Source organism: Onychostoma macrolepis, chromosome 07 (assembly GCF_012432095.1).
Source record: "Onychostoma macrolepis isolate SWU-2019 chromosome 07, ASM1243209v1, whole genome shotgun sequence".
Classification (NCBI taxonomy): Eukaryota; Metazoa; Chordata; class Actinopteri; order Cypriniformes; family Cyprinidae; genus Onychostoma; species Onychostoma macrolepis.
In genome coordinates this window covers 7,167,708-7,194,171 of record NC_081161.1, presented here as the reverse complement: position 1 = coordinate 7,194,171, position 26,464 = coordinate 7,167,708, and the positions used below count along the sequence as shown (strand labels likewise).

The 26,464-nt window shown below is 38.3% G+C and overlaps 1 protein-coding gene and 1 long non-coding RNA gene across 5 annotated transcripts in view; one reads left to right on the top strand and one right to left on the bottom strand.

Moving 5' to 3' along the window:
• The window catches only part of sbf2 (SET binding factor 2), a 133,805-nt gene extending 112,730 nt beyond the window's left edge, over nt 1-21,075 (top strand). Inside the window, exons 28-42 of one of the 4 annotated variants that reach the window (XM_058783119.1) lie at nt 847-984; nt 2,014-2,097; nt 6,018-6,092; nt 9,420-9,598; nt 10,341-10,517; nt 10,969-11,070; nt 13,132-13,317; nt 14,516-14,642; nt 14,995-15,122; nt 16,155-16,379; nt 16,831-16,938; nt 17,495-17,685; nt 17,772-17,859; nt 17,945-18,076; nt 19,781-21,075. In XM_058783119.1, the coding sequence (XP_058639102.1) occupies nt 847-984; nt 2,014-2,097; nt 6,018-6,092; nt 9,420-9,598; nt 10,341-10,517; nt 10,969-11,070; nt 13,132-13,317; nt 14,516-14,642; nt 14,995-15,122; nt 16,155-16,379; nt 16,831-16,938; nt 17,495-17,685; nt 17,772-17,859; nt 17,945-18,076; nt 19,781-19,879 (2,039 nt within the window). In that variant the 3' untranslated portion in view covers nt 19,880-21,075. The remainder of the gene's footprint in view (nt 1-846; nt 985-2,013; nt 2,098-6,017; nt 6,093-9,419; nt 9,599-10,340; nt 10,518-10,968; nt 11,071-13,131; nt 13,318-14,515; nt 14,643-14,994; nt 15,123-16,154; nt 16,380-16,830; nt 16,939-17,494; nt 17,686-17,771; nt 17,860-17,944; nt 18,077-19,780) is intronic. The other 3 variants (XM_058783122.1, XM_058783120.1, XM_058783123.1) reach the window with 3 other exon arrangements.
• LOC131544719 (uncharacterized) overlaps nt 1-26,464 on the bottom strand; it is a 75,495-nt gene that overhangs the window by 39,827 nt on the left and 9,204 nt on the right. The window contains exon 2 of the long non-coding RNA XR_009272206.1: nt 2,607-2,759. This is a non-coding gene — a long non-coding RNA (uncharacterized LOC131544719). The remainder of the gene's footprint in view (nt 1-2,606; nt 2,760-26,464) is intronic.

Sequence of the window (26,464 nt, the reverse complement as noted above, 5' to 3'; positions counted from 1 at the left end):
CTATCAAATGCATGTTGCAAACAACACTGGACGGTGCTTCCTTGATCAGGCATGCTCTAATCTTGATTGGATGACTTCATGCAACTTTCGGGAATATAAGAACACAAGGTTTTTGTTTATAAAGTACCAGTTTGATACAACAAGCACTTTTGAAGATGAAATAATCACTTGATTTGACAAAGGTAGCCTGGCTTTTCATAGGAACTAACACAGCATTAGTTTTTCATGGCTGTCTATAATTTTCAGGAAAAACTAGCTCCTAAAAGAAACGTAAAGAAAACAAACTGTGGTGGGTCATTTTGTAATGTCTGAGTCAGTGTCTTCCTGTCGTAGGTGGTTTTTGGCCAGAATAAACTGCAATGTGGACCGGACCTTTGGACATTTGGTCCTGTTCTCAACATTTTTGACACAATGCCCCTGATTGTTCAACATAATATTCTAAATATTGGTGCCATAAGATATTTCCTCTAGGATTTCTGCTGTAATTATGACACATCTGCTTGTTTTCAAAACACTTTTTTATTAACTGATACTAGGAGTTTTGATGTATTTGTTTAAACATGATTCATTTTGTGATTCTATATGTTTTGTACGTTTTCCAATACAAATAATAGTTATTGAAGGGGAAAAATATTTCTGTTTACATCTTGATTTTGTGTGTGCATCTGTGTACGTGTTTTAATTACACATTAATTATTTTAAAATATAATTAATTTTAATACATACTGTGATATCCTTGGACATTTTCTTTGGCCCCCAAGTTGACTAATTTACTCAAAGGTCTGGCTATGTGAGATTGTCAAGAGAGAAACGATTGTTCTCATGATGCTCTCTTGCTGTTACCAGCTCCGACTTCCTCAGAGACCTCCAGCAGTCTGGAACAGGAGAAATACCTGCAAGCCATCCTCAGCTCCATCCCCATCTACTTCAAACCCAACGGCAGCAACACCCTCACCAACCGCTCCCTCATCGGCTTGTCCCCAGGTATTGCAAAGATATCAGGTGCATCCCTCACTCAACGTCCGAGTCTTCACTTTCTTGTTTAGACTTGTTTTTGTCCCTTTTTGTGTTCTTCAAGGCTCTTATGTCCTCCTGGTTTCCTCTTGGTTGCAAAAATTTTATTTATGTTTTGGGCTGATTTCCAAAGGAACTGGAGCACAATTGTGTGGTTATATAAGGAGAGCAGGACATGACGAGGTCACCTCCCATCCATCATTCTCTTTGGCTCAGACCACACAGATCCTGCCCCGTCAGCTATGCAGTGTCGCCACCATAATGTTCCATTTATCCCCACCTGCTGGGTAAAAAGCAGCCTCGTCTCACCAGCAAATGGCTCATCTTAGTTCTGATGATGGTGCTCCATGGCAGCTTTAAGTTCTTTCAATTCAAAACAGACCTTCAGACTTGATACCTGAGATGAGTTACAACAAGACACCAGACCGAAATCTGACTTAAGCAGTGTTGTGTCCTTAAAACATTTACTGTGCAATTAGACCCTGAAACGGATCTTTCACAGCATGTGAGCCACACCAGCATCCATAAGCTAGACTGATCCATAATAATCCATGTTTGTTATGGCCTGCAGAAATAGGTTTCAGAGGTGTTTACTACTAACTACAAGCATTAATGTCCAATGTGTTTGGTTCCAAAACCTAATGAGCTGCCTATCTAGAGAGCATTTAGGCGTCATAGCCATGCTCAAAATGCAAAGACTTTTCCAAACAGCAAGTCAGCAAATATATACTGCCTTCATATATATCTTTGGTTCAGGCCATTGCAGAACACATTGCACAGTTTATTTACAGTATGTATTATGCAAATTAAGTCTGTGAATCAGGTGAGGACTGATAAGTAAGTGACTTAACGGACCCACAAAAAGCGTTTCATATCAGTGTTTGGTTCCATTATGTTAGTATGTTATCTGTATCGGCAGTTGGCAGCTCACTAGGGTTCAGAAAGGGCTACGATGTCTTGTTTGTATGTGATGCGTCGTGTTTGTTTTTATCTCTTTAGCAAGCGAAAGAAGAGCATCAAGAATACCAAAGATGGCCCCTGTCCATTTAGACATTTCCTTCACCAATAGCTTCGCCAGAGGGGGTGAGTGGGCCCCTATTCTTCATTTCCGTCAACTAGATATTTAGCGTCAAACCAATTCCCCATCTTTCATCTGATATCGTTAGTCGACTGTCTTCTGTCTTGATATCTCATTATCTGTGTTCTGTCACAGACCACAACTCTTCCCACACACATCCACACACTCATGCTGCTTTGACTTTGGCCCGCTCTTTCATTTTTTGCGGTGATGGTTCTGCTGAACTTGCAGATATTTGTCACCACAATTCTCCAAAGGACACAGTGTTTCATAAAATCCAAGAAGCTAGCCATGTAGATAAATTCAGTGGTGCAGAAGTATTCACCTCCCCAGTTAGGTCAATATCTGCACACTATCTTTGAATATGATATTACATGCAAGAAGTTTAAAGGTCTTTGCTGTGAAAACAGCTTGTGCTTTATTGTTCATCATGGGAAGGGTATTACATAGATCCAATTTAGATTCAGATTTTCACATCTTCTGAATTCAAGCTCCCCCATTACTAAAACCTCACCTCAGGTCAGTGCCTATGGCCTCGTGGTTGGTGTGCCGACATGTGTGCGCAGTTGTGCTCGTAGCGACCCGTGTTCGGTTCCCGTCTCGAGGTCCATTGCTGGTCCCACTCCCCTCTCTCTGCCCAGTGCTTTCCTGTCATCTCTCTACTGTCCTGTCCATTAAAGGCATAAAAGAAGTCTCACCTCAGATCAAAGAGACATGTAGGGTAATGTACATTTATGACAAGATTTTATGTTAAGTGACATTCTGTCATTTATTCACCCTCATATAGAGAGTCATAAGGGTTTGAAACAACACGAGTGTGTGTAATTGAAGACAGAATTTTCAGTGTTGGTTGAACTAGATTTTTTCTTTTAACCCCATTATATAATCTTATTGTATTTGTCTATTATGTCTTGTTTTGAACATCATGTCTTAGTATAAAACATCTTATGCCAGCTCATGATGGGTTGAGTTCTTGGAAAAGGGCTCATGGTTTTAACAGGGATTGGTTAGAAGATGCAAGTCCCAGTTGCTGGGTCTAAGGTGACGTCATGATTTAGTGATGTTTCTCGTCATATTTCTCGAAATCTGGGTTATAGATAGCAGCTGCTGCTGAAGACTCATGTCTTTGCTGTTTTGCACTGAAATTAGACAGCTCTTGGTCTCACCACAGCCAAATATACTCCAGCAGGTGCAGACTAAGACATTTCCCATCATGTGCTCTACACTGAAATGTGGAACTGATTTTTCACTTCCTCATTTTTAGTAACATTATTTTTGTCATTAGTGGTATTAGCATCAACATTAATATTGCTCATACTTACGGTAAGGGATTTGAAAATAACAACTAATCGATTTTATTCTATCTTTATTTTGGTGAACTGATATCAATTCTTAAATTCCAAAATAGATCTTTCAAACTATGCTGTTTTCTGTTGATCTGTGAACAATAAGCTTTGTGCTCAATTAATTTTGAAATGAAACAAAGTCTCAGCTTCTGACAATTTTATCACATACTTCAAACAGTAAATACCAGTTTGATGCTCTTAATGTGTTGTGACAGACTGCATTAGATGCATTAGAAGTGTGATGTATTATTTGGCAACACTTCAGATCAATCAGTGTTTGGTTTGGACGTTAATTTTGACCTTTAAAATTATAGCAATGCACCAACTGACAAGTTTCTCTGTATAGTTTACAGCATAAATTTAAAGATTATTTTCATAAGCAAAAACTGACTACTGTACCTAATATATACAGTGGGGGAAAATTATTTTATTATTTTATTATTTATTATTTTTAAATTATTTGATCGCCTGCTGATTTTGTACGTTTGCCCACTGACAATGAAATGATCAGTCTATAATTTTAATGGTAGGTTTATTTGAACAGTGAGAGACAGAATAACAACAAAAAAATCCAGAAGAACACATTTCAAAAAAGTTATAAATAGTGTTAAATAGTTATAAAACCACATAGTGATGGCCCTGGCCACCACCCACAACACCTTACCATTGTATAAGTCAAACACCACTCACATTTTCATCACAAAACATAAAAATCTTGTTTTCCATATCGACTTTTTCTGTATTCTTTGATCTCTTCTTATTTATATACTCATCTCATTGACGTAATGTTCCTGTCATTCATTTAAACCTTTTGTTTGTTCACTGAACCAACTTATTGTCTTCACTGATGCCCCATCTTTGCATACTTCACATCAGTCTAAAAAAATGCAGGTAACCAAATAGAGGTCGACCAATATTGGATTTTGCCAGTAAGATAACCTATATGAGGGGGAATTGACTTCCTAATTAATCGCAGATAGCTTTTAAAAGCATGTAAGTCATCAAAGCTACAGGAGTTCAATATACAGTATATGAAATCCTGTGTTCAGTCTATTGTGCAACCATAAATCGCAAGAATATCTATTAAAAAGATGATATTGTACATAAATATTATGGCCAATAAGATCTGCAGTCAGCATTTGCCCACCATAAATGTCCAGTAATTACATTTTCTATAATGAACGTGTTTTAAATAGGCTACAGAAATTTAATAAACTGTAAATTAACATATTAAAGTTATTAAACAAAACATTATTTAGTCAAGTAAGGGATTTCCTCTGTCTTTTGTTGTTTGATTAACATTAATGACAGATGGCACAGCTTTATTAGGCTGCTGTCACAAGACCTATTTCACGGATCCAATTCTTATACACATGCGTTTTCATTCGCAACTGTTTACATTAACTTAAGACAAAACCGACAGCGCTTATGAATATATTCTCCAGGACGACCATTTTGACGTAATTTTGTGTGTATTTGGCCACTTAAGCGCAACGTTTGGTAGGCTACCAAACTCAATTTTGTACTCGCAGAGCGCACTTTGGATGTGACTGTGAGCACAGAAAACGCTTCTGGAGAGCGCAAGTACCAAAAAGCTTAAAAAGTCGTGCAAATAATAAATTTTTGTGACGATGCAACAGTGGCCGATTAGGCAATTGACAATTCTGTCAACTGTACCGAAACGCGAGCTAAAGTCTTGAATCACAGCATGCAGCAGCACTAGATGCCCCGATGTGAAGAGAAAGTCAAAGAGAGAAGACGTGGTACAGCTGAATCACTCACGCTGTTTTCAAATTACTGATTTGATCTGATGGTTTGTGTGAATTTATTTACTCATCTAACCTACACGCTATATTGAATAAATGTTTTGCAGGAATTTCCCTCATTTTAAAGTCGAAAGCTGCGGGAATGAGTAATGTGCAATATATGTGCAATCCCGCAATAATTAATTAACAAGAATTGTGAAACATGACTTTTCCAAAACTTTCTGGGTTTATTCATTTTTCCAAAACTTTCCAGGCCTGGAAATTGCTGTTTTAAAATTCCATGACTTTTCCAGGTTTTTTAAGACCATATGAACCCTGAATGTGACGATCGGGCGCGGTTGTCTAAATCAGACAAAAATATAGGTGCGGGCGGTTGGCAGGTGGATAATTTATTTGAAGCTGCAGATTTGGGTGACGTTTTAGCTCATCCGCGCATCACTAGTACACACACATATTTAAACAAAAACTTTTATTTTAGATGCGATTAATTGTTTGACCGCACTAATAATTATATAAATAAAATCCATATTGCCATTTTTTCCTAATATCAAAAATATCAAAGAGTTTCAATAGCCATTATTGATGCTGATTATTTGGCAAAAACCATAAATCAGTCGACCTCTAAACTGAAAATCCTAATGTTATACAGGCCTGCAGTATTTCTCTCTCATCTGTCTCAGTAAGCTGAGCTGCTAATGACTGTCCTGTCTGTCTTCAAAGGGGGTGATTGGTGCATGTGTGTGAATTTTGTTTTCTGTTTTTATTTCCTGTTTCTCTGTGCCACCACCAACTCCTGCACCTTTAATCTGCCAGTACTTGGGTACAGGGATAAACTATTCACTCACTCAAACCAAAAAGCTTCAGCTAAGGGAAGAATTCACAATCAAGGTATAGTTTCTGTTTTACTCATTCTTACTAACATAATCCATACTTGACTTAATCCATGTTCTCAGCCTCTCTTTGACCTCTGTCCATGCCTCTGAAGTGTCTGAAAGTTAAACCACAATGAGGTTACCACTGACTTTTCTGGTTTCCTGAAGTAAACTTTACTGTGGCAAGACCACTTCTGTAGTAGTTTGTACTGGCAGGTCTGTAGTGACTGCAGTTTTGAGGTTCAGTGGTATGTTAGTGAATGTTTAGTGTGTTGTAGTAGCTGATGACAGAGCACTGAATCATCACAGCATTGACCTCGTTTACTAAGTGAGCTAACATTCACATAGTCTCAGTCAGTCAAAATTCAACTCTCCAGGACAAGCATTAGGAGAGTGGTCAACAAACTATATGATAATGTGATTCCAAAGAAACATGGTAGTATGTTGCATACTGAGATTATTACTTTGGGTATTGGCCAATATATATTACATGGAATAAATAAGATTTCCTGCATTTATTTGATCAAAAATACAGGAAAAAACAGTGATATTGTGAAATATTATTACAATTTAAAATAATGTTTTTCTATTTTAATATTTTAAAACTTAATTTATTCCTGAAATTTAAAAAAAAAAAAAGCATCATTACTCCAGTCTTCAGTGTCACATGATCCTTCAGAAACCATTCTAATATGCTGATTTGGTGCTCAAGAATAATTTCTTATTATCAATGTTGAAAACAGTTTTGCTGCTTAATATTTTTGTGGAAACCGTGATACACTACCATTGAAAGGTTTGGAGAAAGCAAGATAATATGTATGGAAATTAATACTTACATTCAACAAGGTATTAATGTATCAGTTTTAGAGCCCTGCATTTCAGCCTGGGCTGGGCTTCGGGCCAATTTTCACGTCATAGATATTTGAATTATTTACTAATAAACTAGTGTAGTGCTTCAAGAATGAAGTTGCCGACCCTGACTCGCCATCTCCTCATTAGTCGTGCCATTAGAGAGAAGTGCATCTTTACGGATTATTATTATAATGAAATAGTTTTTGTTTTCGATTTGTTTTATTTCGTTAAGTAGTAATTTAAAGCTTTCTATAGATAGATATATTTATCATGTCTGTGTGATGCATGTATTCGCTGAGTTTCGGTTCATTTTTGTGAAGCGCTCCTGTTCAAGACGAGACGGCAGAAAGCTCATCATGTTTGTTTTCTTTACTTTATAAAAGCACAACATTTTGTTGATATTGTGAGTGCACACAAATAAAAGTAGACCCTTTACAGTTCCGAATGATGTGTTACTCTTACCTTTATGAGCAAAAATGATGGCGTATCCACTGAAAAAAATGCAAGTAATTGTGCTGGCGCCTCCATGTCCTGCAAAGCGCGCTTTAGTTTGCTCTCTCAGCACAAACTATTGGATACAGAGCACATTTATCAAGCTTTAATGTTTAAACATTGTTATATGCTTGAACTGTTTTATATCTATAGATTTTATTTTAGGCAAGTCGTGATGAATTGAGAAGGCTAAATTGATCAAACATATCACTGTCTGCCACTGGCCACTTGGTTGTTACTTTAAAGGGGTCATATGACATTGCTAAAAATAACATTATTTTGTGTATTTGGTGTAATGCAATGTGTTTATGCGGTTTAAAGTAAAAAAAAACACATTATTTTCCACATACTGTACATTATTGTTGCTCCTCTATGCCCCGCCTTTCTGAAACGTGCCGATTTTTACAAAGTTCATCGTTCTGAGAAGCAAGGCGTGCTCTGATTGGCCAGCTATCCAGTGCGTTGTGATTGGCCGAATACTTCAATCGCGAGACGGAAATGTTACGCCCCTTGTGATGCCGTGTCCCAGCACGACGAGACAAAAACAATAAAACCCATTACAAACGAGGCATGGGGACATAATTACTGATTATAATGACTTATACTGTTTTTTTTTTAATATTACCATGTCTGCATTTGTGATCGGAGAAACAACAAGCACTACTCTACACTGCTCAAAACTCGCATTTGAATCGTCAGTAGCAAATTCTTTAAATATGAAAACATACTTAGTTGGAATTGCCCCACTTTATAGAAACAGTCTTTGAGCTTAGCTGGCAGGCTACTCCCAGGTTCAGGAAATAGTCATTCGTAAAATGCGCTGCACACACTCGAATATTTGGGTTGAACTTTTCTGCAACAGTGTTGTAAATACAACTTAACCACTGATTTCTAGTTGTGTCCTCTTTTGGAAGCCCAAACAAAGTAGCTTCGCTTTCACAATGAATCACAGCATCTCCAGGACATGGCGCCTGCAGCAGCAACAATACTACAGTGAGAATAAAAGTCCCGCCCTCTTTCATTGCGTACACATTTGGGCGGTGTTTTGCAAATCTCCCCACACTGTGACGTGGACATGTGGGGGGCGTGTTTGAATGAGCTGTTTTAGGGGGGCGTGGTCGAGTCTTAACTTTCATAAAGAATATCTCTTTGGTTTTGAGACTTTAGTCTTTGCAACTTCAGAGATCTTATCTATGCACAAACAGCTTGTAACACTCCAAAGAGAAAGGACACCTTGAAATCGCATCATATGACCCCTTTAAAAACAAAAACTTATAACGAACAAAAAATGCTTCAAACGTTTTTCTAAATGAACTTAATAAAAAAATGAAACAAAATAGAATCACTTTGCAATTACATACAAAACTGAACTATTGTAATAGCTGAAACTGTAGTATGAGCTGTTGTGGGAGAAGGGGGAAAAAAAGACGGGCTCGGGCCAGGGCCTATATTTGAGGCCTGTGCAAGGCTCTAATCAGTTTCTACAAAAATATGAAGTAGCAAAACTATATTTATCATTGATAATTGTAAGAACCGTCATTAACTATTATTAATATTTGAGCACTAATATGATATTAGAATGATTTCTGAAGGATCATGTGACAGCTGGAGTAATGATGCTGAAGATTCAGCTTTGATCACAGGAATAAATTTCATTTTAAAATGTATTCAAATGGAATATATATATATATATATATATATATATATATATATATATATATATATATATATATATATATATATAAAACAGCCATCATTTAAAGCTCTTCACGTCCCCTACCCTTACATGTTTATGTGGCTAATTTGATTATGATTTTAAGCTACCAATAAGTGTATAGTACTCTAAGCACATTTAGTGTATAGTACCTTTTAGCACATTTAGCATTGCTGAGTTTGTCCATCCTTGATATTAGTTACGATGGTTTGTTTTTACAAAGCTATTTTTGTAATCCTGCCTAACCTGTTCACACACATCTGCTGTATCTCCTCTCTCTGAAAGGTGTGTGGGCTAGTCTGCGCTCTAGCAGCAGATTCATCCAGCATCCCGCTGCTGCCGACGTGGGCGCGCGGTTGGCTGGCAAGGATCTGGCGCCCCCTACAGGCATTGAGAACCTCCAGGCCCAACTCCTCAAGCATCAAGCCGCTCTCTACATCTTTGGCGAAAAGTCTCACCTCAGGGTAAAGATGTTACACTTACTATGTGTTCTTTGAGAGAAAAAGCTAAGGATTTGATGTTGACCTTGTGTGATGAAACTTTTATGGGAAAGGAGGCCAAAAGAAGTGTTCATTTCTAAATAGCCTTTTTTTTTTTTTTTTTTTTTGTGTTGAAGTGTACCAGGTCATATCACCCTGAAATACTTGGACAGTGTTCTCCCCAGTGCATAATACATCCATGACTAGATAAGGACCTCTTAATAGCCATTTATAAAAGCTCTGATTTATTGACACAATTTGTCTGTTTTGGCTGAAATTCTATTACATTTGGAACTTTGTGCTGCTTTTTACCTATTTGATAATGTGCTGCTTTAACATTCAATGTAAAAAAAAAAAAAAAGAAGGAAAATTAATAGTTGGAATAAATCAGCCCTGTGGTTGACAGTTAAGTAAACTCTTAAGTTATTTGGCTGGTCCTACTCGGTACGTTAACTGTCTGTTTTGAATTTTTGTTGTTGCCTGTGAAGTGGAAATTTAATTTCATCCACATTAGTAATATACTTGGTCTGCTCAAATTTATAGTCTTGGATGGAATATAATAAAAGCTTATTGAAATACAAATTGACTCTGGTCTGGAAGCAAGCCAAACTTCCACACAACGTTCTACCCAGAGGCATAATCCAAATGTTTGTTTCTGTGCTCTGTTGTTTCCAGAAATGAAACAAAACAAAATTAAACGTTTGTACCAAATTCTTTTCCATGACAGGGCTTAAGACTGGACTCGGCACTGAACTGTGAACTGGTGCCGGTAGAATTTACAGACACAAGACAGGTGAAGGGCTCATTCAAGAAGCTTCTGAGAGCGTGTGCACCCAGTTCCATGTCCTCAGACACAGAGGACTCGTTCCTTAAGGCTCTGGAGGAGAGCGAATGGATGCTACAGGTTAGCATGACCTCTGAACACACATTCCCTTAGCAGAACCCTGTTCTATATTAAAACTCCTGCACCTTCCCCTCATTGTGACTCACAGTGGCCTATATCTTAAGAAAACCAGAAACAGGTTGGCCTGTGTGACTCTGACCCTGTTGAAAAGTGTTTCCTTAAAACTAGTTACCCATGGGAAACTATACAACACAAAGATGGGAAAATTGCATGACACAATTAAAGCAAAACAAAGTTGCTTACCACTCTAAAACCCATGCACACACAAAACCCTTTGGCCTTATGGTCCACTGCATCTCAGACACTAAAACAATATTATCTGCAAGGATCTCTGCCAAAACACTCCGAGAGCTCTTAGTCAGCAGTGTGCGCAGCAGTGTTACAATAAATGCACAGGAATTGCTAAACAAAGAATGTGTTGTTTTGTACTCTGTATCTGTGGGTTCAACAGCTACACAAGCTTCTGCAGCTGGCTCTGGTTGTGGTGGAGTTGCTGGACAGCGGATCATCTGTACTAGTTAGTCTTGAGGATGGCTGGGACATTACCACTCAGGTGAGCATCGTCTCACACACGTGTGCTATAGCATGTGACAATTTAACAGTACTATTCCTTCTGCTTATCAGATGCTTGTTTTAGACCCTTGACTTTGCCTATTATCAGATTCAAATATTAATCACTTTAAGGCAATAAATGGAATTTGCCAATACAATTTTAAAACAGGATTCCCAATGCACCTTCAATCACATTTCATTGTTCAAAAAATAATGATATCCAGTTTCCTTAAAAACAGCTTATAACAGGTAGTTCCACCTCAAACTTCGGCCATTGGTTGTACCAAAAAGTTCATGTGTCAGTCAATAAAAACAGTAATGGGAATGTCAACCTTCAAATGCCTAGCAGTCATCTTTGCACATTAAAGTTTTTTTTTTAATGTCTATTTTGAATTGAAACTTTAATTTTGTTATGCTGTTGCAGCAGAGACATTTTTGCGGTCACAGCTAAGATTTTCCATGCCCACTTGATCAGTTAACTGTCATTAGAAACAGAATTGTGTTCTCTTGAGTGTCAACTGGGGTTGTTAAATGTAGCTGTGGTCAGAATCATGCACGTGTCTGAACAAGTCTATTCCTGTTCATTTCCCTGCTTCTTGACCATTTTGCCATTCTCTCTGTAGGCCTGATCTGATGTACTCATCTAAATAGGCTCCATATGTCTGGCTTTGTAGGAGAGAACGGAATCACATTGTTGTCACATGGCCATGCTTTCAGTCTTGGAAGGTGTTGTGATATTGCATATTGCTTTGTGAAATTGCTCCAATAATGCTTACAATAATTATATTTCTATAACTCATGGAAACAGGCTCTGTAGAAATTCTGCCTTTGGTTATAGCAAAGCTTTACATGTATCATTTACATTTTATTATCTGGCAGACAGATTTTTGAAGTGGTATTCACAATGCATTTTTGATTATAAATGAAAAAATTTCCACATAAACTGAAAGTTGCAACAGATTTTTACTTCAGCATTTTGATGTATTTCAGAGTAAAACGGAAATCGAATAATAGACGGGGCTTGATTTTAAGGAACCTCCTCAACATATGTAGCTTTCAGAAGACTGATGTTTGGTGGGGAGTTGTTAAAGTGATAGTTTACCAAAGACTGAAAATTCTGTCATTAATTACTCACCCTCATGTCGTTCCAAACCCGTAAGACTTTCGTTCATCTTCGGAACACAAATTAGATATTTTTGATGAAATCTGAGAGCTTTCTGACCCTGCAGACACCAAGGGTACTACCACGATCAAGGACCAGAAAGGTTGTAAGGACATTGTTAAAGTAGTCCATGTGACATCAGTTGTTCATGAATTTAATGAAGCTATGAGAAAACATTTTGTCTGCAAAAAAATAAAAATAACAACTTAATTCAACTAGCGCTCGGATTTCATCAAAAATATATTAATTTGTGTTCCGAAGATGAACAAGCGTTTTACAGGTTTGGATCGACATGAGGGTGAGTAATTCATGACAGAATTTTCATTTTTGAGTGAATTCTCCCTTTAAGGATGTTCTGCCCAAACTGTCGTCTTCAGAGAATTAATGCCATTACAGAGTGAAAGCTAATTTTTTTTAGATGTCGGCTAATGAGTGTGAAAAATTTTTTTTTTTTTTTTTTTATTAATTGTTAACCATAAGATTATTAATGTAGTAAGTAAATAGGGTCAATTCCTATTTTCATGCAGACCTTAAATAATTGTGACAAATAGTGTAGATGAGTTAGTCTTTATGAAAGGACACCTACCACAAAAATTTGAAGACAAAAAAAGTTTTTTTTCTCATTTTCATTTTGGAAGCTTAATGCACAGAATATTGCAGTTAAGAGGTTGCCACATGGAGTTCGGGAAGAAAAAGAAAACTCTTAGGCAGAGTTCTGATGGTAAATGTTTTTGTCAGGTAAAAGCTGTTGGGATGTGTGAGTTGTGACAGTCACTGATACATGCAGTCAGCAAGTGTTAAATACAATAGGGCCAGAATTTACTTACACTGGGTACTTCTCAAGTATGCCCCTGTTTGTAACTCATTATATTTCTCTCTTCTTCTCTGCTGTTTCTGTAGGTGGTTTCCCTTGTGCAGGTGCTCAGTGATCCATTCTACAGGACCTTAGAGGGCTTTCAGGTGCTTTTGGAGAAAGAGTGGTTGTCTTTTGGCCACAAATTCAGCCAACGTGGCAACCTGACCCCCAGCAGCCAGGGCAGTGGCTTCACTCCCATCTTCCTCCAGTTTCTTGACTGTGTCCATCAGGCAAGTTGACTTTATAAGCAGTTGTGTTGCAGACACCTTTATCCAAAGTAACCTGGGGTTACTTGCCTTGCTCAAGGAGATAATGATCTTGCTTCTCGAACCAGCAATCTTCTGATGTTTTCCATTATCTGGATTGGTGGAATTGTAGTGGTTAAAGATCTGGGCTGGAAACCCAAAGGCTGTAGGTTCAAACCACAGATGGAATGACTCATGAACCCCATGACCATTTTGCATTTGAGCAAGACACCTTAACCCCAGGCTGCACCAAATGGGACTGTCCATGTTCATTTTGGATAAGTGTCTGCTAAATAACAAATAACCAATTGCTCCATCTCTCTTTTTCACACACTGCCCAGAATCACTTCATAACTCCCGATCTCTGTCTCTCACACCACCCCTCTCTTGTTCCCACCGTGCTTTGTCCATGAGCTCACAGCATTCCTGCAGCGTCCAGCCAGAAGGAGGAGGACAAGAAAGACTCAGCTGTCAGAATGCATGCTCTAGCTTTCCTTTTGCAATCCCCATGGTGGGCAAGTAATTTAGACAGAGCTGCTCCTTCGGCACATCTACCTACCCCAGCCCCCTTTGAAATGATCGTACACAGATGGTGTTTAACCTGCAGCCAGCATTGTCCTGGCTGGAGTGTTTCGCCATCACCTCCCAAAATCGGCACGTTTAGCACAACTGGTGGAAAACTGCAATTTTGGGGTTTCTGTTCAGTCTGTGCTACATTAAGTAAAGGGCAGGAAGAGTTTCTCTCCCTCCAGAGACAACGCGCACCACTCCCATGCGTTTACAGACATGTATTGTTTTTAGGCATATGTGATGAAATCAAGGCGTAGAGCATTTGAATGACCCAGTGGAGGTCGTGCAATGTCACAGACTGCAGAAATATAGTGAAAGCATCTGAAAATAGAAGTGTCTCATCTTAGAGGCAGCTGTTGTTTTTGCCAGGAAGTCCAGGTGGCCTCGAGTGTGAGAACTTTGCAAGCTCTTCTGTCTAGATCCTGTTGGCTGTACATTACCACATTATGTCCCTCCTGCTGCTGTTTTTTTCAACTAATCATTTCCTGGGCGTTTACTAATCATTTTCTTGAACTGGTCTCAGTGGTGTTCTACTCATATTTTTGAATTGCTGTGGCTGTGAAATGAGGCCAAAAAGCTTCTCCATTGTGACGCATTGATTTTCTTATTCCAGGTTCATAACCAGTACCCCCTTGAGTTTGAGTTTAATCAATACTATCTGAAGTTTCTGGCATACCACTACGTCTCCAATCGCTTCAAAAACTTCCTTCTGGATTCGGACTACGAGCGCCTGGAGCACGGTGTGTATGCACAACTCCTCATGTCATCCTTTAAGAAGAAACACACATTTCTCCACAATACAGTGTCTGTCTTTTTGTATTGCCATAATTACATTATTGTGCAAATGTTTTTCAGCTGTGTTCTTCAAATAAACATGGCTTTGAATGCCTTTATAGTATTACAACAGACACGTGCAGTCTTGCTCAGATAGGTTTTACCTACCTGTAGCAGCCCTGATGACCTTTGGAAGCACTTCTTTTAAGTGCTGCTAGTCTTATCAGACTTGGCTTCTGATATTTTGTTTCACACCTTATCACATTACTCTGAGTAATGTGTAATTCACAAGTTCTTCTTTGTGTCTCCTCTCTAAAGGCACATTGTTTGAGGACAAAGGAGAAAAGCAGTCCAAGAGAGGAATCTGTATCTGGGAATGTATCAACCGAATGCACCGCAAGAGCCCTCTCTTCTTCAACTACCTGTACAGTCCCTCAGAGACAGAGGTAAAGAGTCTTATCTGGGTGTGTGCAGAGGTACAAGACGGCTCTAATGGCCTTTACCCTAGAGCACTCTGCTTAGAGGTTATGTTGACTACCAGTTCCAAACATGCTGACGTCTTTTGCCAGATCACATTCACAGTAAAGAATACTTCCCCACAATTGCAAAACAGCCTCTTTGACCTTATAAAGCAGTCTTGTTGCATGTGAATCAGGTGGTGACAGCTTGAATGGGAAAGTGCCCTATTCTCAAATCCAGGCTGTGAGTGAAAATTGTTTTTAACATAGGTATCTTCTCACTGGCAGTCATCCTCTGACACGGTTTCAAAATGAGTAAATCGGTTCAGCGCTAGTCAACCATAGCCCAACAAAAACATGTTTTATGAAGTTTAGTGAGAGCAAAGGGCCCTGTGGGCTGTTTCTTCTTTCTTCCCCATTCCTTTCTTACAACCAAACACTGGAGAGAGGGTCACACTTTGTAATCTTGAGACTGTGAGATTTTAAGGTTGGGAAAGTTTCTGTTAAGTTAAAAGTTCTGTAAGTGTGTTAGAGCTGAAATAATCCAATCAACAGAAAAAAAAGTAAATAAGCATGTAAATACTTAATTCCATATGTTTTATGTTTTGCATATGTTTTCAGTCTTACAAACGTGCATATGTATATTTTCATCTTCCGAACTGTTCAGTAAAGGAGACTGAATATTTACTAAACAAGCTCTTCTGACAATATGTCAGTTTTTTTTTTTAGCGCCGGTGACATTATCATGGTGGATTTCTCTGGTTCTGAACATGGTGCCTGAGCACTGCGCATACGCTAAATTTGAAATCGGATCGGATTCATTCCAATTGACAAAAATGAGTGCATGTAAACATGCGTAATGGTAGAACAATACCTTCATAGGGTAAGATTTTGGAAAGAGAGAGGGCAGTGGCTAATTCTGGCAGAAATTCTACAGTGACTAATATTGCTTAAAGTGCCTTTATGTAAAGTCAGAACTGAAAAATCCAACAAATAATGATTCCTTTGTTTTCCCTTTAGGCGGTGTTGAAACCGCTGATTTCGATCCCCAATCTGATGACATGGGAGTTCTATACTGGGGAGACGCTGTCCACAGGCCCCTCTTATGACTGGTGTATGCTCGCGGTGCGCTCACAGAGCACAGAAGAGTCAGACACCATCGCCACCACCAAGAGGAGGATTGTCTGGCCATGTTACAGCAGTGTCAGCCGTGCTCAGCCTGATGCCATCACCAAACTCTTGGCTGTGAGTCCATTTGTCTTTGTCCTTTAATAGTTTCTCACCAAGTCCTTATCCTCCCGCAATCAAAGTGAAAATGTCACATGATGCAGTAAAACTGCAGCCGATCAGAGGAGCGAAGGGATGTGTCTGTCAGAAGAGTGAGTAGTAGTTTTCTCTGCTTGCACCACGCAGCTGAAAAAATTCTATTTTTTACGCCATGCTTTTTCATGATTTTCTTTGTCCAATATTCAGTGTTTCTGAACTTCTCAAAGCACAATCTGTATCTCCTCATCCATTTTTGATGTTATCTGTGAATAGCAGGAATTGTATTAACTACTATAAAGCAAGCAACCATCAAAAAACATAGTGCTGCTTGCTTGGTAGGACAAAAATATCAAAGCAGAACCCAAAGATTTCCTGGGTGATCAAAGGCACCAGTAAAGGGAAGCCTTAAAATGGATTTGTGTGGTTGCAGGACATTGAGAGGCTGGAGGGAGAACTGGGGCAGCATTCTGAGCCCTGGCATGCCACGCTGGAGAAGGTGCGAGACAGCATCCAAGAGGACCTCAAACAGGAGGGCAATGTGAGTGCTGCTTCTTCTGTCCAGCTATTTTAGTTCCGTTGACTGGCATGTCTTACTCACCTGTTTTGTTTTCCAAATTGTATATTAAATGTGCACACTGTGTACACAGTTTTAAGCATGTTTGACATCATACATGTATGCGACGTGTATTTATTTCAAGCCCATATTAACATTTTAGCATTGACACTGGCCCTTAAATCCAGATGATTTAAGTAGTTTTAGCTGCTTTTGGCGTTTGGATTCTTCTCTGTGTAAATTACAATTTGAATGTCCCGCTAAAATCACATTTTTAGAACAAATCTGTAATGATTCATTTGGACCAACTCTTATTATTGATGGGGGTTCTTAATGGAAACCCCAATATCACATCACCATCAAGAGCCACAGCTTTAGGCAAGTAGAAACAAAGCTGCTTATGCACGGCTTGGGGATGCAATGGTAAAAAGGCCTTAGAAAGCACCAAAGAAGCATCCTTGTTTGTGAACTTTTTGTGAGAAAGTAGCAAAGTGTCTTCTCCAGATATACTGACCTCATCTCTTGCCTTTTAATCTCATAGCTGCGGAAACAGTCAGTGTCCATCTCTGGTTTGGTCCCCACCTCCAACCTGCAGGCCTATCAGCGACACTCCATGTTGCACCTACCTGACAGCGGCCTCGGAGAGGACAGCAACCCCACTGCAGTCAATGGGGTTAATCGCAGGGCAGCCACGCTATACAATCAGTTTACCCCAAAGAATGAAGACAATAGGTAACAATGACAGACGACACTTTTGATACCACTTAATCTAACTTTATAGACAAAGTCAGCAAGTCATCATTTCTTTGTTTATACAGATCATTTGAGGGAATCCTGTACAAGCGAGGGGCATTACTTAAAGCTTGGAAAGCTAGGTGGTTTGTTCTGGACGTAACAAAACATCAGGTGAGTCATTTATTACATTTTTGTATTTTGATCTTTACCTTAATTTATTCATTTATTTGTCATGCTTTTTGACTCACCCCTATAGCTGAGGTATTATGAGACGGATGAGGACACGAACTGTCGTGGCTATATTGACCTGGCCGAAGTAGAATCCGTCCTGATTGCCACACCAACTATAGGAGCCCCCAAACACATCAGTGAAAAGGCTTTCTTTGATGTAAGTATTTCACCAGTTAATGAAGCAGTGCAGTGCGTGAGGCTGTGCTTTACCAAAGACCTTTAGATATGCCTAGTCTTCAGTTGCCAGACCTTCAGATTGATGGTCTTGACTTTGGCTGGCCAAGAACCACTCAAGAGGCCATCTGACAAACATATAATGCAACCAATCATAGTTCGCTTTGTTCAGCATCACATTTGGGGCGTAAAAATGTTAAGTCGATGTCCTTACAATAATACCACCATGCACCCAACAAATCATTCAAGAACGTTGTGCAGACTCTATGCTGTGAACTGATTCTAAAAATCCAGCATTTAGTTGATACTGATATGTAAACAAAATGGCTTTTTTCTTCCATGAGGGAGTTTGGCGTCCAGGTGGACCATTAAAGGATGTGACACATGAAAGAATGCATTTCCTGAAAATCCTGTAGAATTCAACCAGTCAGATGATAACGACTTCAAAACTCCTCAATACTTTACCATTTTGTGCATCTGATGTTCAGCCAGCGGTTCGTGGGCCTGACGTCTGAGGGAGAAAGAGCAATGAAAAATATGGTGGAATAAATCCCTCCTTATAAAGAAAAGAGCCAGTCGGTTAAGTCATTGTGTCACTGCAGCTGCTCCGGTTGCGATGCTGTTTCCAGACTATTGTTTAAGACTGCATGTGTGCATTGACTTGGTCCAGCCTGAATTATAAGCTTTTGTTAATGCGAGCACGAGAGACAACATTAATGGGGCAGTCCATGTCAGATTTTGTTGCTGGTTTGAAATGTGTTCATGGCAGTTTTTGAGATTTAAGGATTTTCCCTTTCAAGAAGATAGGATATGGCCTTGGATGCCTCAAATAGCTGCCTGGAGGCGTTGCAAACGTGGCCACTGAGGAAACAGACTTCCCTCGAAAGGGAATTTGCTGTACTCCCTCAGCCGTGACTGTACTAACAATAGAGCACATGGCTGCTGTACCTGTAATATTCTGACAAAAAAAAAACTATCCTTAATATTTTTTTAAGTAAATATGTGACCATGGACCACAAAACCAGTCACGAGGGCCAATTTATCGAAATTGAGATTTATACATAATCTGAAAGCTGAATAAATAAGCTTTCCATTGATGTATGGTTTAGGATCGGACAATATTTGGCTGAGATACAACTATTTGAAAATTTGGAATCTGAGGGTGCAAAAAAAAATCTAAATATTGAGAAAATTGCCTTTAAAGCTGTCCAAACGAAGTCTTTAATGCATATTACTAATCAAAAATTAAGTTTACGGTAGGAAATTTACAAAATATCTTCATGGAACATGATCTTTACTTAATATCCTAATGATTTTTGGCATATAAGAAAAATTTATAATGTTGACCCATACAATGTATTTTTGGCTATTGCTACAAATATACCCGTGCTGCTTAAGACTGGTTTTGTGGTCCAGGGTCACATATAGTAGGTGCCAACCTTATGCTAGAAGAGCTGGTGCCTGCCGTGTAAAATAAGGTTAATAGTTGGGTCCAGCCACAGTGACATGGTGAACGTGCTGTTGCTATGACCAATCAGCATCCACCAGCATGAATAGAAATTTAAAAAGAATAACATTTTTGTAAAATTGTAACAAGTCTTTGCTGTCACTTTTGATGAAATAAATGCATCCTTGCTTAGTAGAAGTACATTAAAATCTCTTTCTCTCTTTTTCTTTTCCCCTGCAGCTGAAGACCACTAAACGGGTGTACAACTTCTGTGCAGCAGATGCTCAGAGTGCCCAGCTATGGATTGATAAGATCCAGAGCTGCATCTCAGATGCATGAAGCCTTTTTCTTCTACATGACTCATCAGCACCACCTCTCACTGCAGGGAGACTCACTGTGCAATTAGTAGGACCATAGTAAAGCCTTCAGTGCCTGTTGAAAATCCAAAAGACTCCTGAGAAACTGCACCTGAGCAGTGACGTACAAATACACTGCCCCGTTCACTAGTTTGTGGAGCTGCGTTTACTGCGTCCCACTACCTGTGCTCAAAAACCTGATCCTGAGCTTCTGTTCAGGTGATTGGTGAAAATGATGCAGTGCACTACTCTGACATTTTCTGAACAAACTGCTACATGCAACTAAGACAAAGCAATAGCACTAATCTTAAACTCGGGGTCAAAATAGTAGTGACAAGAGGTGTGTTCTGCAAAACAAAAATACTGTTGCTGCTGTTAAAATGCAAAACAAGCACCAAAATCTGACAAATGTTTAGAAAGATGCACAATGTGTAAAAGGCAAATAATTTGCACTTATTGATATGCACTCCGTACAAAACAGATTTTTAATGACTAGAACAACTAGGCTAAAGGCATTATGTTTTAACGACACATAAAAGCTTGGAGCAGACAACTTTATGCTCTAGTGTGCAAAGTATTTTTTATATATATTTACAAAAACTTTTGTTTTTTTTTCAGTATGAATGTTATACTCATGCGTAACAAAGTTGTTGTTCTGTAAATTATTTTTAATGATTAAAAGTGTCACCTGTGTGTTTTTGTTAAATGGAGAGTCTTATGTACATATATTACAATTCCAGCTTTTTATATTCTGCTGAATATGCTGTTAAATATGTTTTTCTAACCTTTTAGTCTAACTTGAAATAAACACTCATATTTATACTTAATTACAGACAATTTACGGACCATGCAAAGCACTTCCTGCCTGAGATGGTTATCAGTAAGCCGTTTTGTTTGAAATGAAGGGAAGAACACTATATTTCTCCATTCTCTGTGAGGTTATATGTGATGTTGATGGCTTTTTGAGGCACTAAGGTTTTATCCATTTGTTTTGGTAGGGTATCTGTAAAGTTTTAAGAAACACGAAAAAATATCAGATGTCTGTTACTGAACCTAAAATGATGTTACTGTATGTACAATACTTTGTGGTGCCACTAATGTTTCTGGTTTGTTTACTGTTTTTGATTATATTTTGTTTTGGGTTTTGCTGTTATTTGAAATAAATCTAGAAAAGTTGTATTACTTTTTCTGACTGCGTGACTATATATCCTAAATTCTGCATGAACAATAAGACCTATAAAGTATGTTATGAAAGTATGTAAGAACGCAAAAGCTAAATTTCATACGCTGGTGCATCCGAAAGTATAAAAATCCTCAAAAAGACAACATTTTTACAGAACACGAGGCAAAAAGGCAGATATGTCAGCAATATTGGGTTTTAAATTGTGTTAGAAGAAAACTCTATAGTTTATAACATTTAGATTTTGATAGAACATGCAATTACAACAATCTGTAAAGGATAATTGACATGCATAGAAAGTTGGCTTTGCAGACTGTCACAGAAAACGGTACAAACTAGTCGCCCACTTTGGACACTGCACGTGGCATGAGCAATGTGACAATAAGACAGAATATTTAAATAAATGTTTTCTATTGCATTCTATTCCATAATGGGCAAGTGTCTGTTCAATTTACTAGCCCAATCTCACTCATCTTTATAAATTGAGCCCTGCCATTTATTCTTAGCATTGCCATAAGGGGTTCTGTAATGGGCATTCGAGTAAACTGTTTTTTCTTTAAGGTCAACAGCTGCCATGGCAGTGCAGCAGTTCAGTAAAAAACGGCACACATTCCTCGACTGTCAGTATGCTTTTAGTTAACTACCTTAATAACAACACCTTAGGTTAAACAGCACTGACACGTGGAAGTAACTCGATCAGCCCCTTGAGTACTGTGGATTGTCACAGCCACAGTAATGCAAGCACACATAAATGCCGTGAGACAGGACAGCATGCTTGCAAATGTGCTGACCAAACTGTGGGTTTTATCTGGCTTACCCTGACGTACCAAAATATAATTTTGGTATACTTTGTCAAAATCATTTTACAGCCTGGACCAAATATAGACTTGAAACTAGAGGCCATAAATTTAGCTCCTCTGCAGATATTTAAGAACATTGTTGCTCTCACAAGCAGTTGTCATCAAGCACCATGAAATGCTGTGTAATCCTCATGCAAGTTGCATAAACATGTCTTAATCTACGAATTCAACCTAAAGCTTCTGATGAATGATATCCACTATAGTCTTTAAAAGCTATCTTAAGCCAGTCAGGGTGTAACGTTCAAGTCGGCATGAAATGAAAATTCATCCATGTTGAAATGTTGAAATTTTAAATAAGGTTTCGTTGTCATAAAACAAATATATAAAACATTTGCTTGATTTGTTTTGGATGTGTAGAAGACTACATCAAGAATATAGCATGCAGCTGGCCTACATAAGTGTAAATGTTATTTTTACACTAAAAATACAGTATTTTAAATTCTATTAATCAAAATTCATCAAAAAAACATCAATGGGTAAAAAAAAACTTCTTGCCCTTATTAAAAAAAGATCAAATTCTGTGTACATCATTCATACGTTCTTATATAAATTGTTGCGCTGAATTGAATGAGACAAATTACGTAAGAATAAATTTAAGAACAATTTGCACAGAAATTCATTCTGCTCGTGTTTCATGAATGAGGCCAATAGGAAATCCTATTCATGAGAGGACATCCCAGAAGAGACCAGCGTTTCCAAAAAACATCGCTTTAGTCATTAATAAACCATTGCTACTCAATCTTTGCAAAACAAATTCAGTACATCCTAAAAATATTTAAAGGTTAACATTGAAATATGAAACCTCGAAAATAAATTTTGTGCCACAAACAGATGTTACAATAAAGGAATGCTAAGTGTCAATAATTGCTTTTCTCTTCAGACCTTGATAGACAAATATGTCACTGTAGAGGCCAGGACAGTTCAAGTTCGTCATCATCTGGCTTTGCCTTCAGCATGTCAGCTTGTATAATTTGATACACTGTGTGATTCAGCCAATTTATATGTAATACATGCCTTCCATTGAGAAAAAAACAGGGAAACAATAAGTCTCGCCTTTCTTCTGGGGGTTCTGAACAGGATATCTCACTTAATAAACAGTAAGATGAAACGGCTACAAATCCTTGTTGGATACACCTAACAGGTCGCATCTAACCATCACTGCCAAGTGGTCTCATTTGCAGTAATGTATAAGTAAAAGAGGCCACAGGCGCCTTTGAGACGAGACACTGAAGCGCCTCTCCACTCAGAGAAAAAAAAAAAAAAAACTGATGAGACTGAGGTTTGCAAGAGCATTGGGGACGTGCATGATGTGGGCTATTGTTCCCTGCTGACTTGTATTGAAAGCAGGTGTCGGCCTGGCAAAACATCTGGACTGGGGCTCTCACAATTCTCTCCAAATATAGATGCCTCCTGGAGTGGAGGATTAGAGAGGGAAGCAGCGGAAGAGGGAATCCCTCCAGAATGCTTGGAATGGGACAAATGGGATGGCTCTGGAGGAATTGCAGTTAATTGGCCGCCACAGGAGACTTATGAATCTGTTGGGTGTTTTTCATAAATGGTTTAAATGTGACCTCTTTCCATGCAGATTGTTAAGAATTGTGAGCTCAAATAAATATTAAACATTCTTTTCCATTAAATAGATCAACATTTTATTTAAAGGATTACACATTAAACTGTTTACTCTTTCAGAGTTTTATGTAGATTTATCACAAGCGGTCGTTGTTAATTCCGGGCACTAATACTGGCTGGTCATAGTTTAACTTGAATTTCAGAGCAAATCCGACTGTCTGACATACTTCAGATTCTTGTTGGCAGCCGCCACACATGGCAGATGTTCTTGTCTAAACACTAAAGTGTTTGACTGCTCACAAATCAACAATGCGAACAATGCAAGTGTGACAAAAGCATGCAGAATGGGGATTACATGTAGGCCGAATGCAGGTGGCACTGGCGTGCAGAACACACCTGTCCCAAAGATAGGTCACGTCATTCCACTTCCTGTTACCAAAAAAGAATCAACATCACATTATATGTTCAGTGCCGTCATGTCAGCACCCTATCTAGCTAGCTGCTAAATAGCTGTGGTTTAGTAAGCTTGGCTTACAGAGCGCTGCAGCGATTACGTATTTTTGTAGGCCAACCCTGAAGTTAGCCTCACCTTGGTTCCCTCAACAAAAACCAAGAAGGATTTTTCCACTGCGGAAAGTAAGCTCTGTGACCAACAAAAGTCATTTTACACATTGTTCATCATGATAATCTTCACAAATCAACACAACTTTTATTTTGAAGCCTAAATACAATCGCCAGAAGTAAAAAGCTAATCAAACTACACCACCTTCAACATTACAACCATTAAGCTTCAGACAATTCTTCCAGTCTTTTCCCCAAAAATTTGAGCCAGAATAGTTTGCAAGAGCACAATTATACACATGAGGCAATGACAGCAGACGAGAGTAAATAACTTTACCTGGTCAGCATGATGACATTTATTGTCCCGGACAATTTAGCCACTTGCTAGCAACTACTGTTTTCAAGCTAACTAAAATCTTTAATATATATATATATATATATATATATATATATATATATATATATCAATATCTTGAGCTTTTGTAAACATCAGATCTTGTTTTACCAAAAAAAAAACATTCAAAAATTGACTTAAGGACGATGGAACAGGAAGTGCTAAAATGTTAACTCGTTTCTGGGTTTTTTCCTACAAAAAGGGCACTCTACTGTAGCTCACCATGATCTAATGTAATCTTTACTGCTGTAGTTAGAAGAATGATCAAAATTTAATGAAGAAAACATGATCAACAAAACACAATTATCATCAAGTTGGGTTACGCTTGAATGGGTCACACCAGCAAAACTAGAAAAGTTTGGAATCAGCAATGTTGGGGAATGCTAAATTCATATGAAAGGGCCTTAACGGAGTCCCAAAAAGATCCCCAAAGTTAATTTACAATGGAAGAGCTATTCCCTCGGCGAGAGGCAGTTAGAGCAAGACGCACTGTTGGCTTTCCCTTGGTGTCAATCATCTGTGAAGGCCCATGTGTTGATAACATTTAGCCAGCATGGCTGTGGACTGTAAAATCCACCACCCACCCAGACCATGATGAGCACTAAACAATGAAGTCATCAAGAAAATATCCAAAAAACAGCCTTCGCCTGAAGATATGTTCATGAATCTACTTTGCATTATATGAAAGTAAGTCAAACTTTGCTTTCAAAATCCAACATGTGAAGTAATTTCACACGTGTCTTGTCAGTTTATCTGTGTGCTTTCAATTACGGTGATGTCTTCTATTAGTCATCACGTTTCTGAGGAGAAAAACAGAATGATAGTTTATGGAAAACTTGAGCACCACCAGCACGCAGCTATCAGATTCATTCATCTGTTATTGAGTAAGACTAGGCCTAGAGGTATATCATTTGAATGACAGCCAGTCATGCAAACAAACAGGCCCTTTAAAGGAGCTATTGCCACAATGTTTTCTGATGCCCTTGGAGAACAAGTACTTGAAGGAGTTTCAGTTTGTTTTGTGCATAAAGTGGCGAAATAAATAGGCTTTTTTTTTTTAAATTGAGGACTTAACGTTTCCCACTTCTTTCGTTGTTGCCGTCCACTGTGTCAAAACAATGGAGCTCATTCACTTAGTGTGTGTATGTTTAAATTTGTGTGAATTCTGCATATGAATGTTTCCACAAACAAATCATGACTCACCATTAACGTTTTGTTATTTATTAATAAAATGTATTCTAAATTTACAAAAACTCTGATTGGACGTATAATAATGTCAAGAACTTTTATACGTGGATATTTCAAATGACATATATTTAATCATACACAGTAAAAGAGTAACCTTGAGATGCAAGGTTTCTCTGTATAACAACACAACACAGGTATGTGGATGTACAGCTGGCTCTGTATAAAAGGTGTTTACTGTGTATGACAGTGACTCCTGGCTTTGCTCGAGGATTTTGCTGCACATCTTTAGGGAGCATCATATGTTTACTGAGAGCAACAGAAGACTTAAGAAAAATACTGTGCAGAAAGCCCTTATATGAGATGGTTTGGACGTGTTTTATGCAAATTAATAACCTCAGGCACCCAATCGCTCATTTAAAACACTCCAGATTCATTACCACTAAAATTAGGTAGAATTTTTTTGTTAGAAGTTCTCTTGTGCATACAAATACGAAATAATTATTTGTCAATAGGACCCACTGTATTTTGCTGCACATTAATGTCACTTTAAGCAACCAAATTAGGCAGATGCCAACATGGACAGGTTGTATGACATGCCTCCATTTGCGAAAAAAATTATTATCAACTATTATAGTAAAAAATAGACTATTTAAAGGGTTACTCAACCCCAAAATTAAAATTTTGTCATTAATCACTTACCCCCATGTTGTTCCAAACCCGTAAAAAAGCTTTGTTTGTCTTCGGAACACAATTTATGCTATTTTGGATGAAAACCGGGAGGCTTATGACTGTCCCATTGACTGCCAAATAAATAAC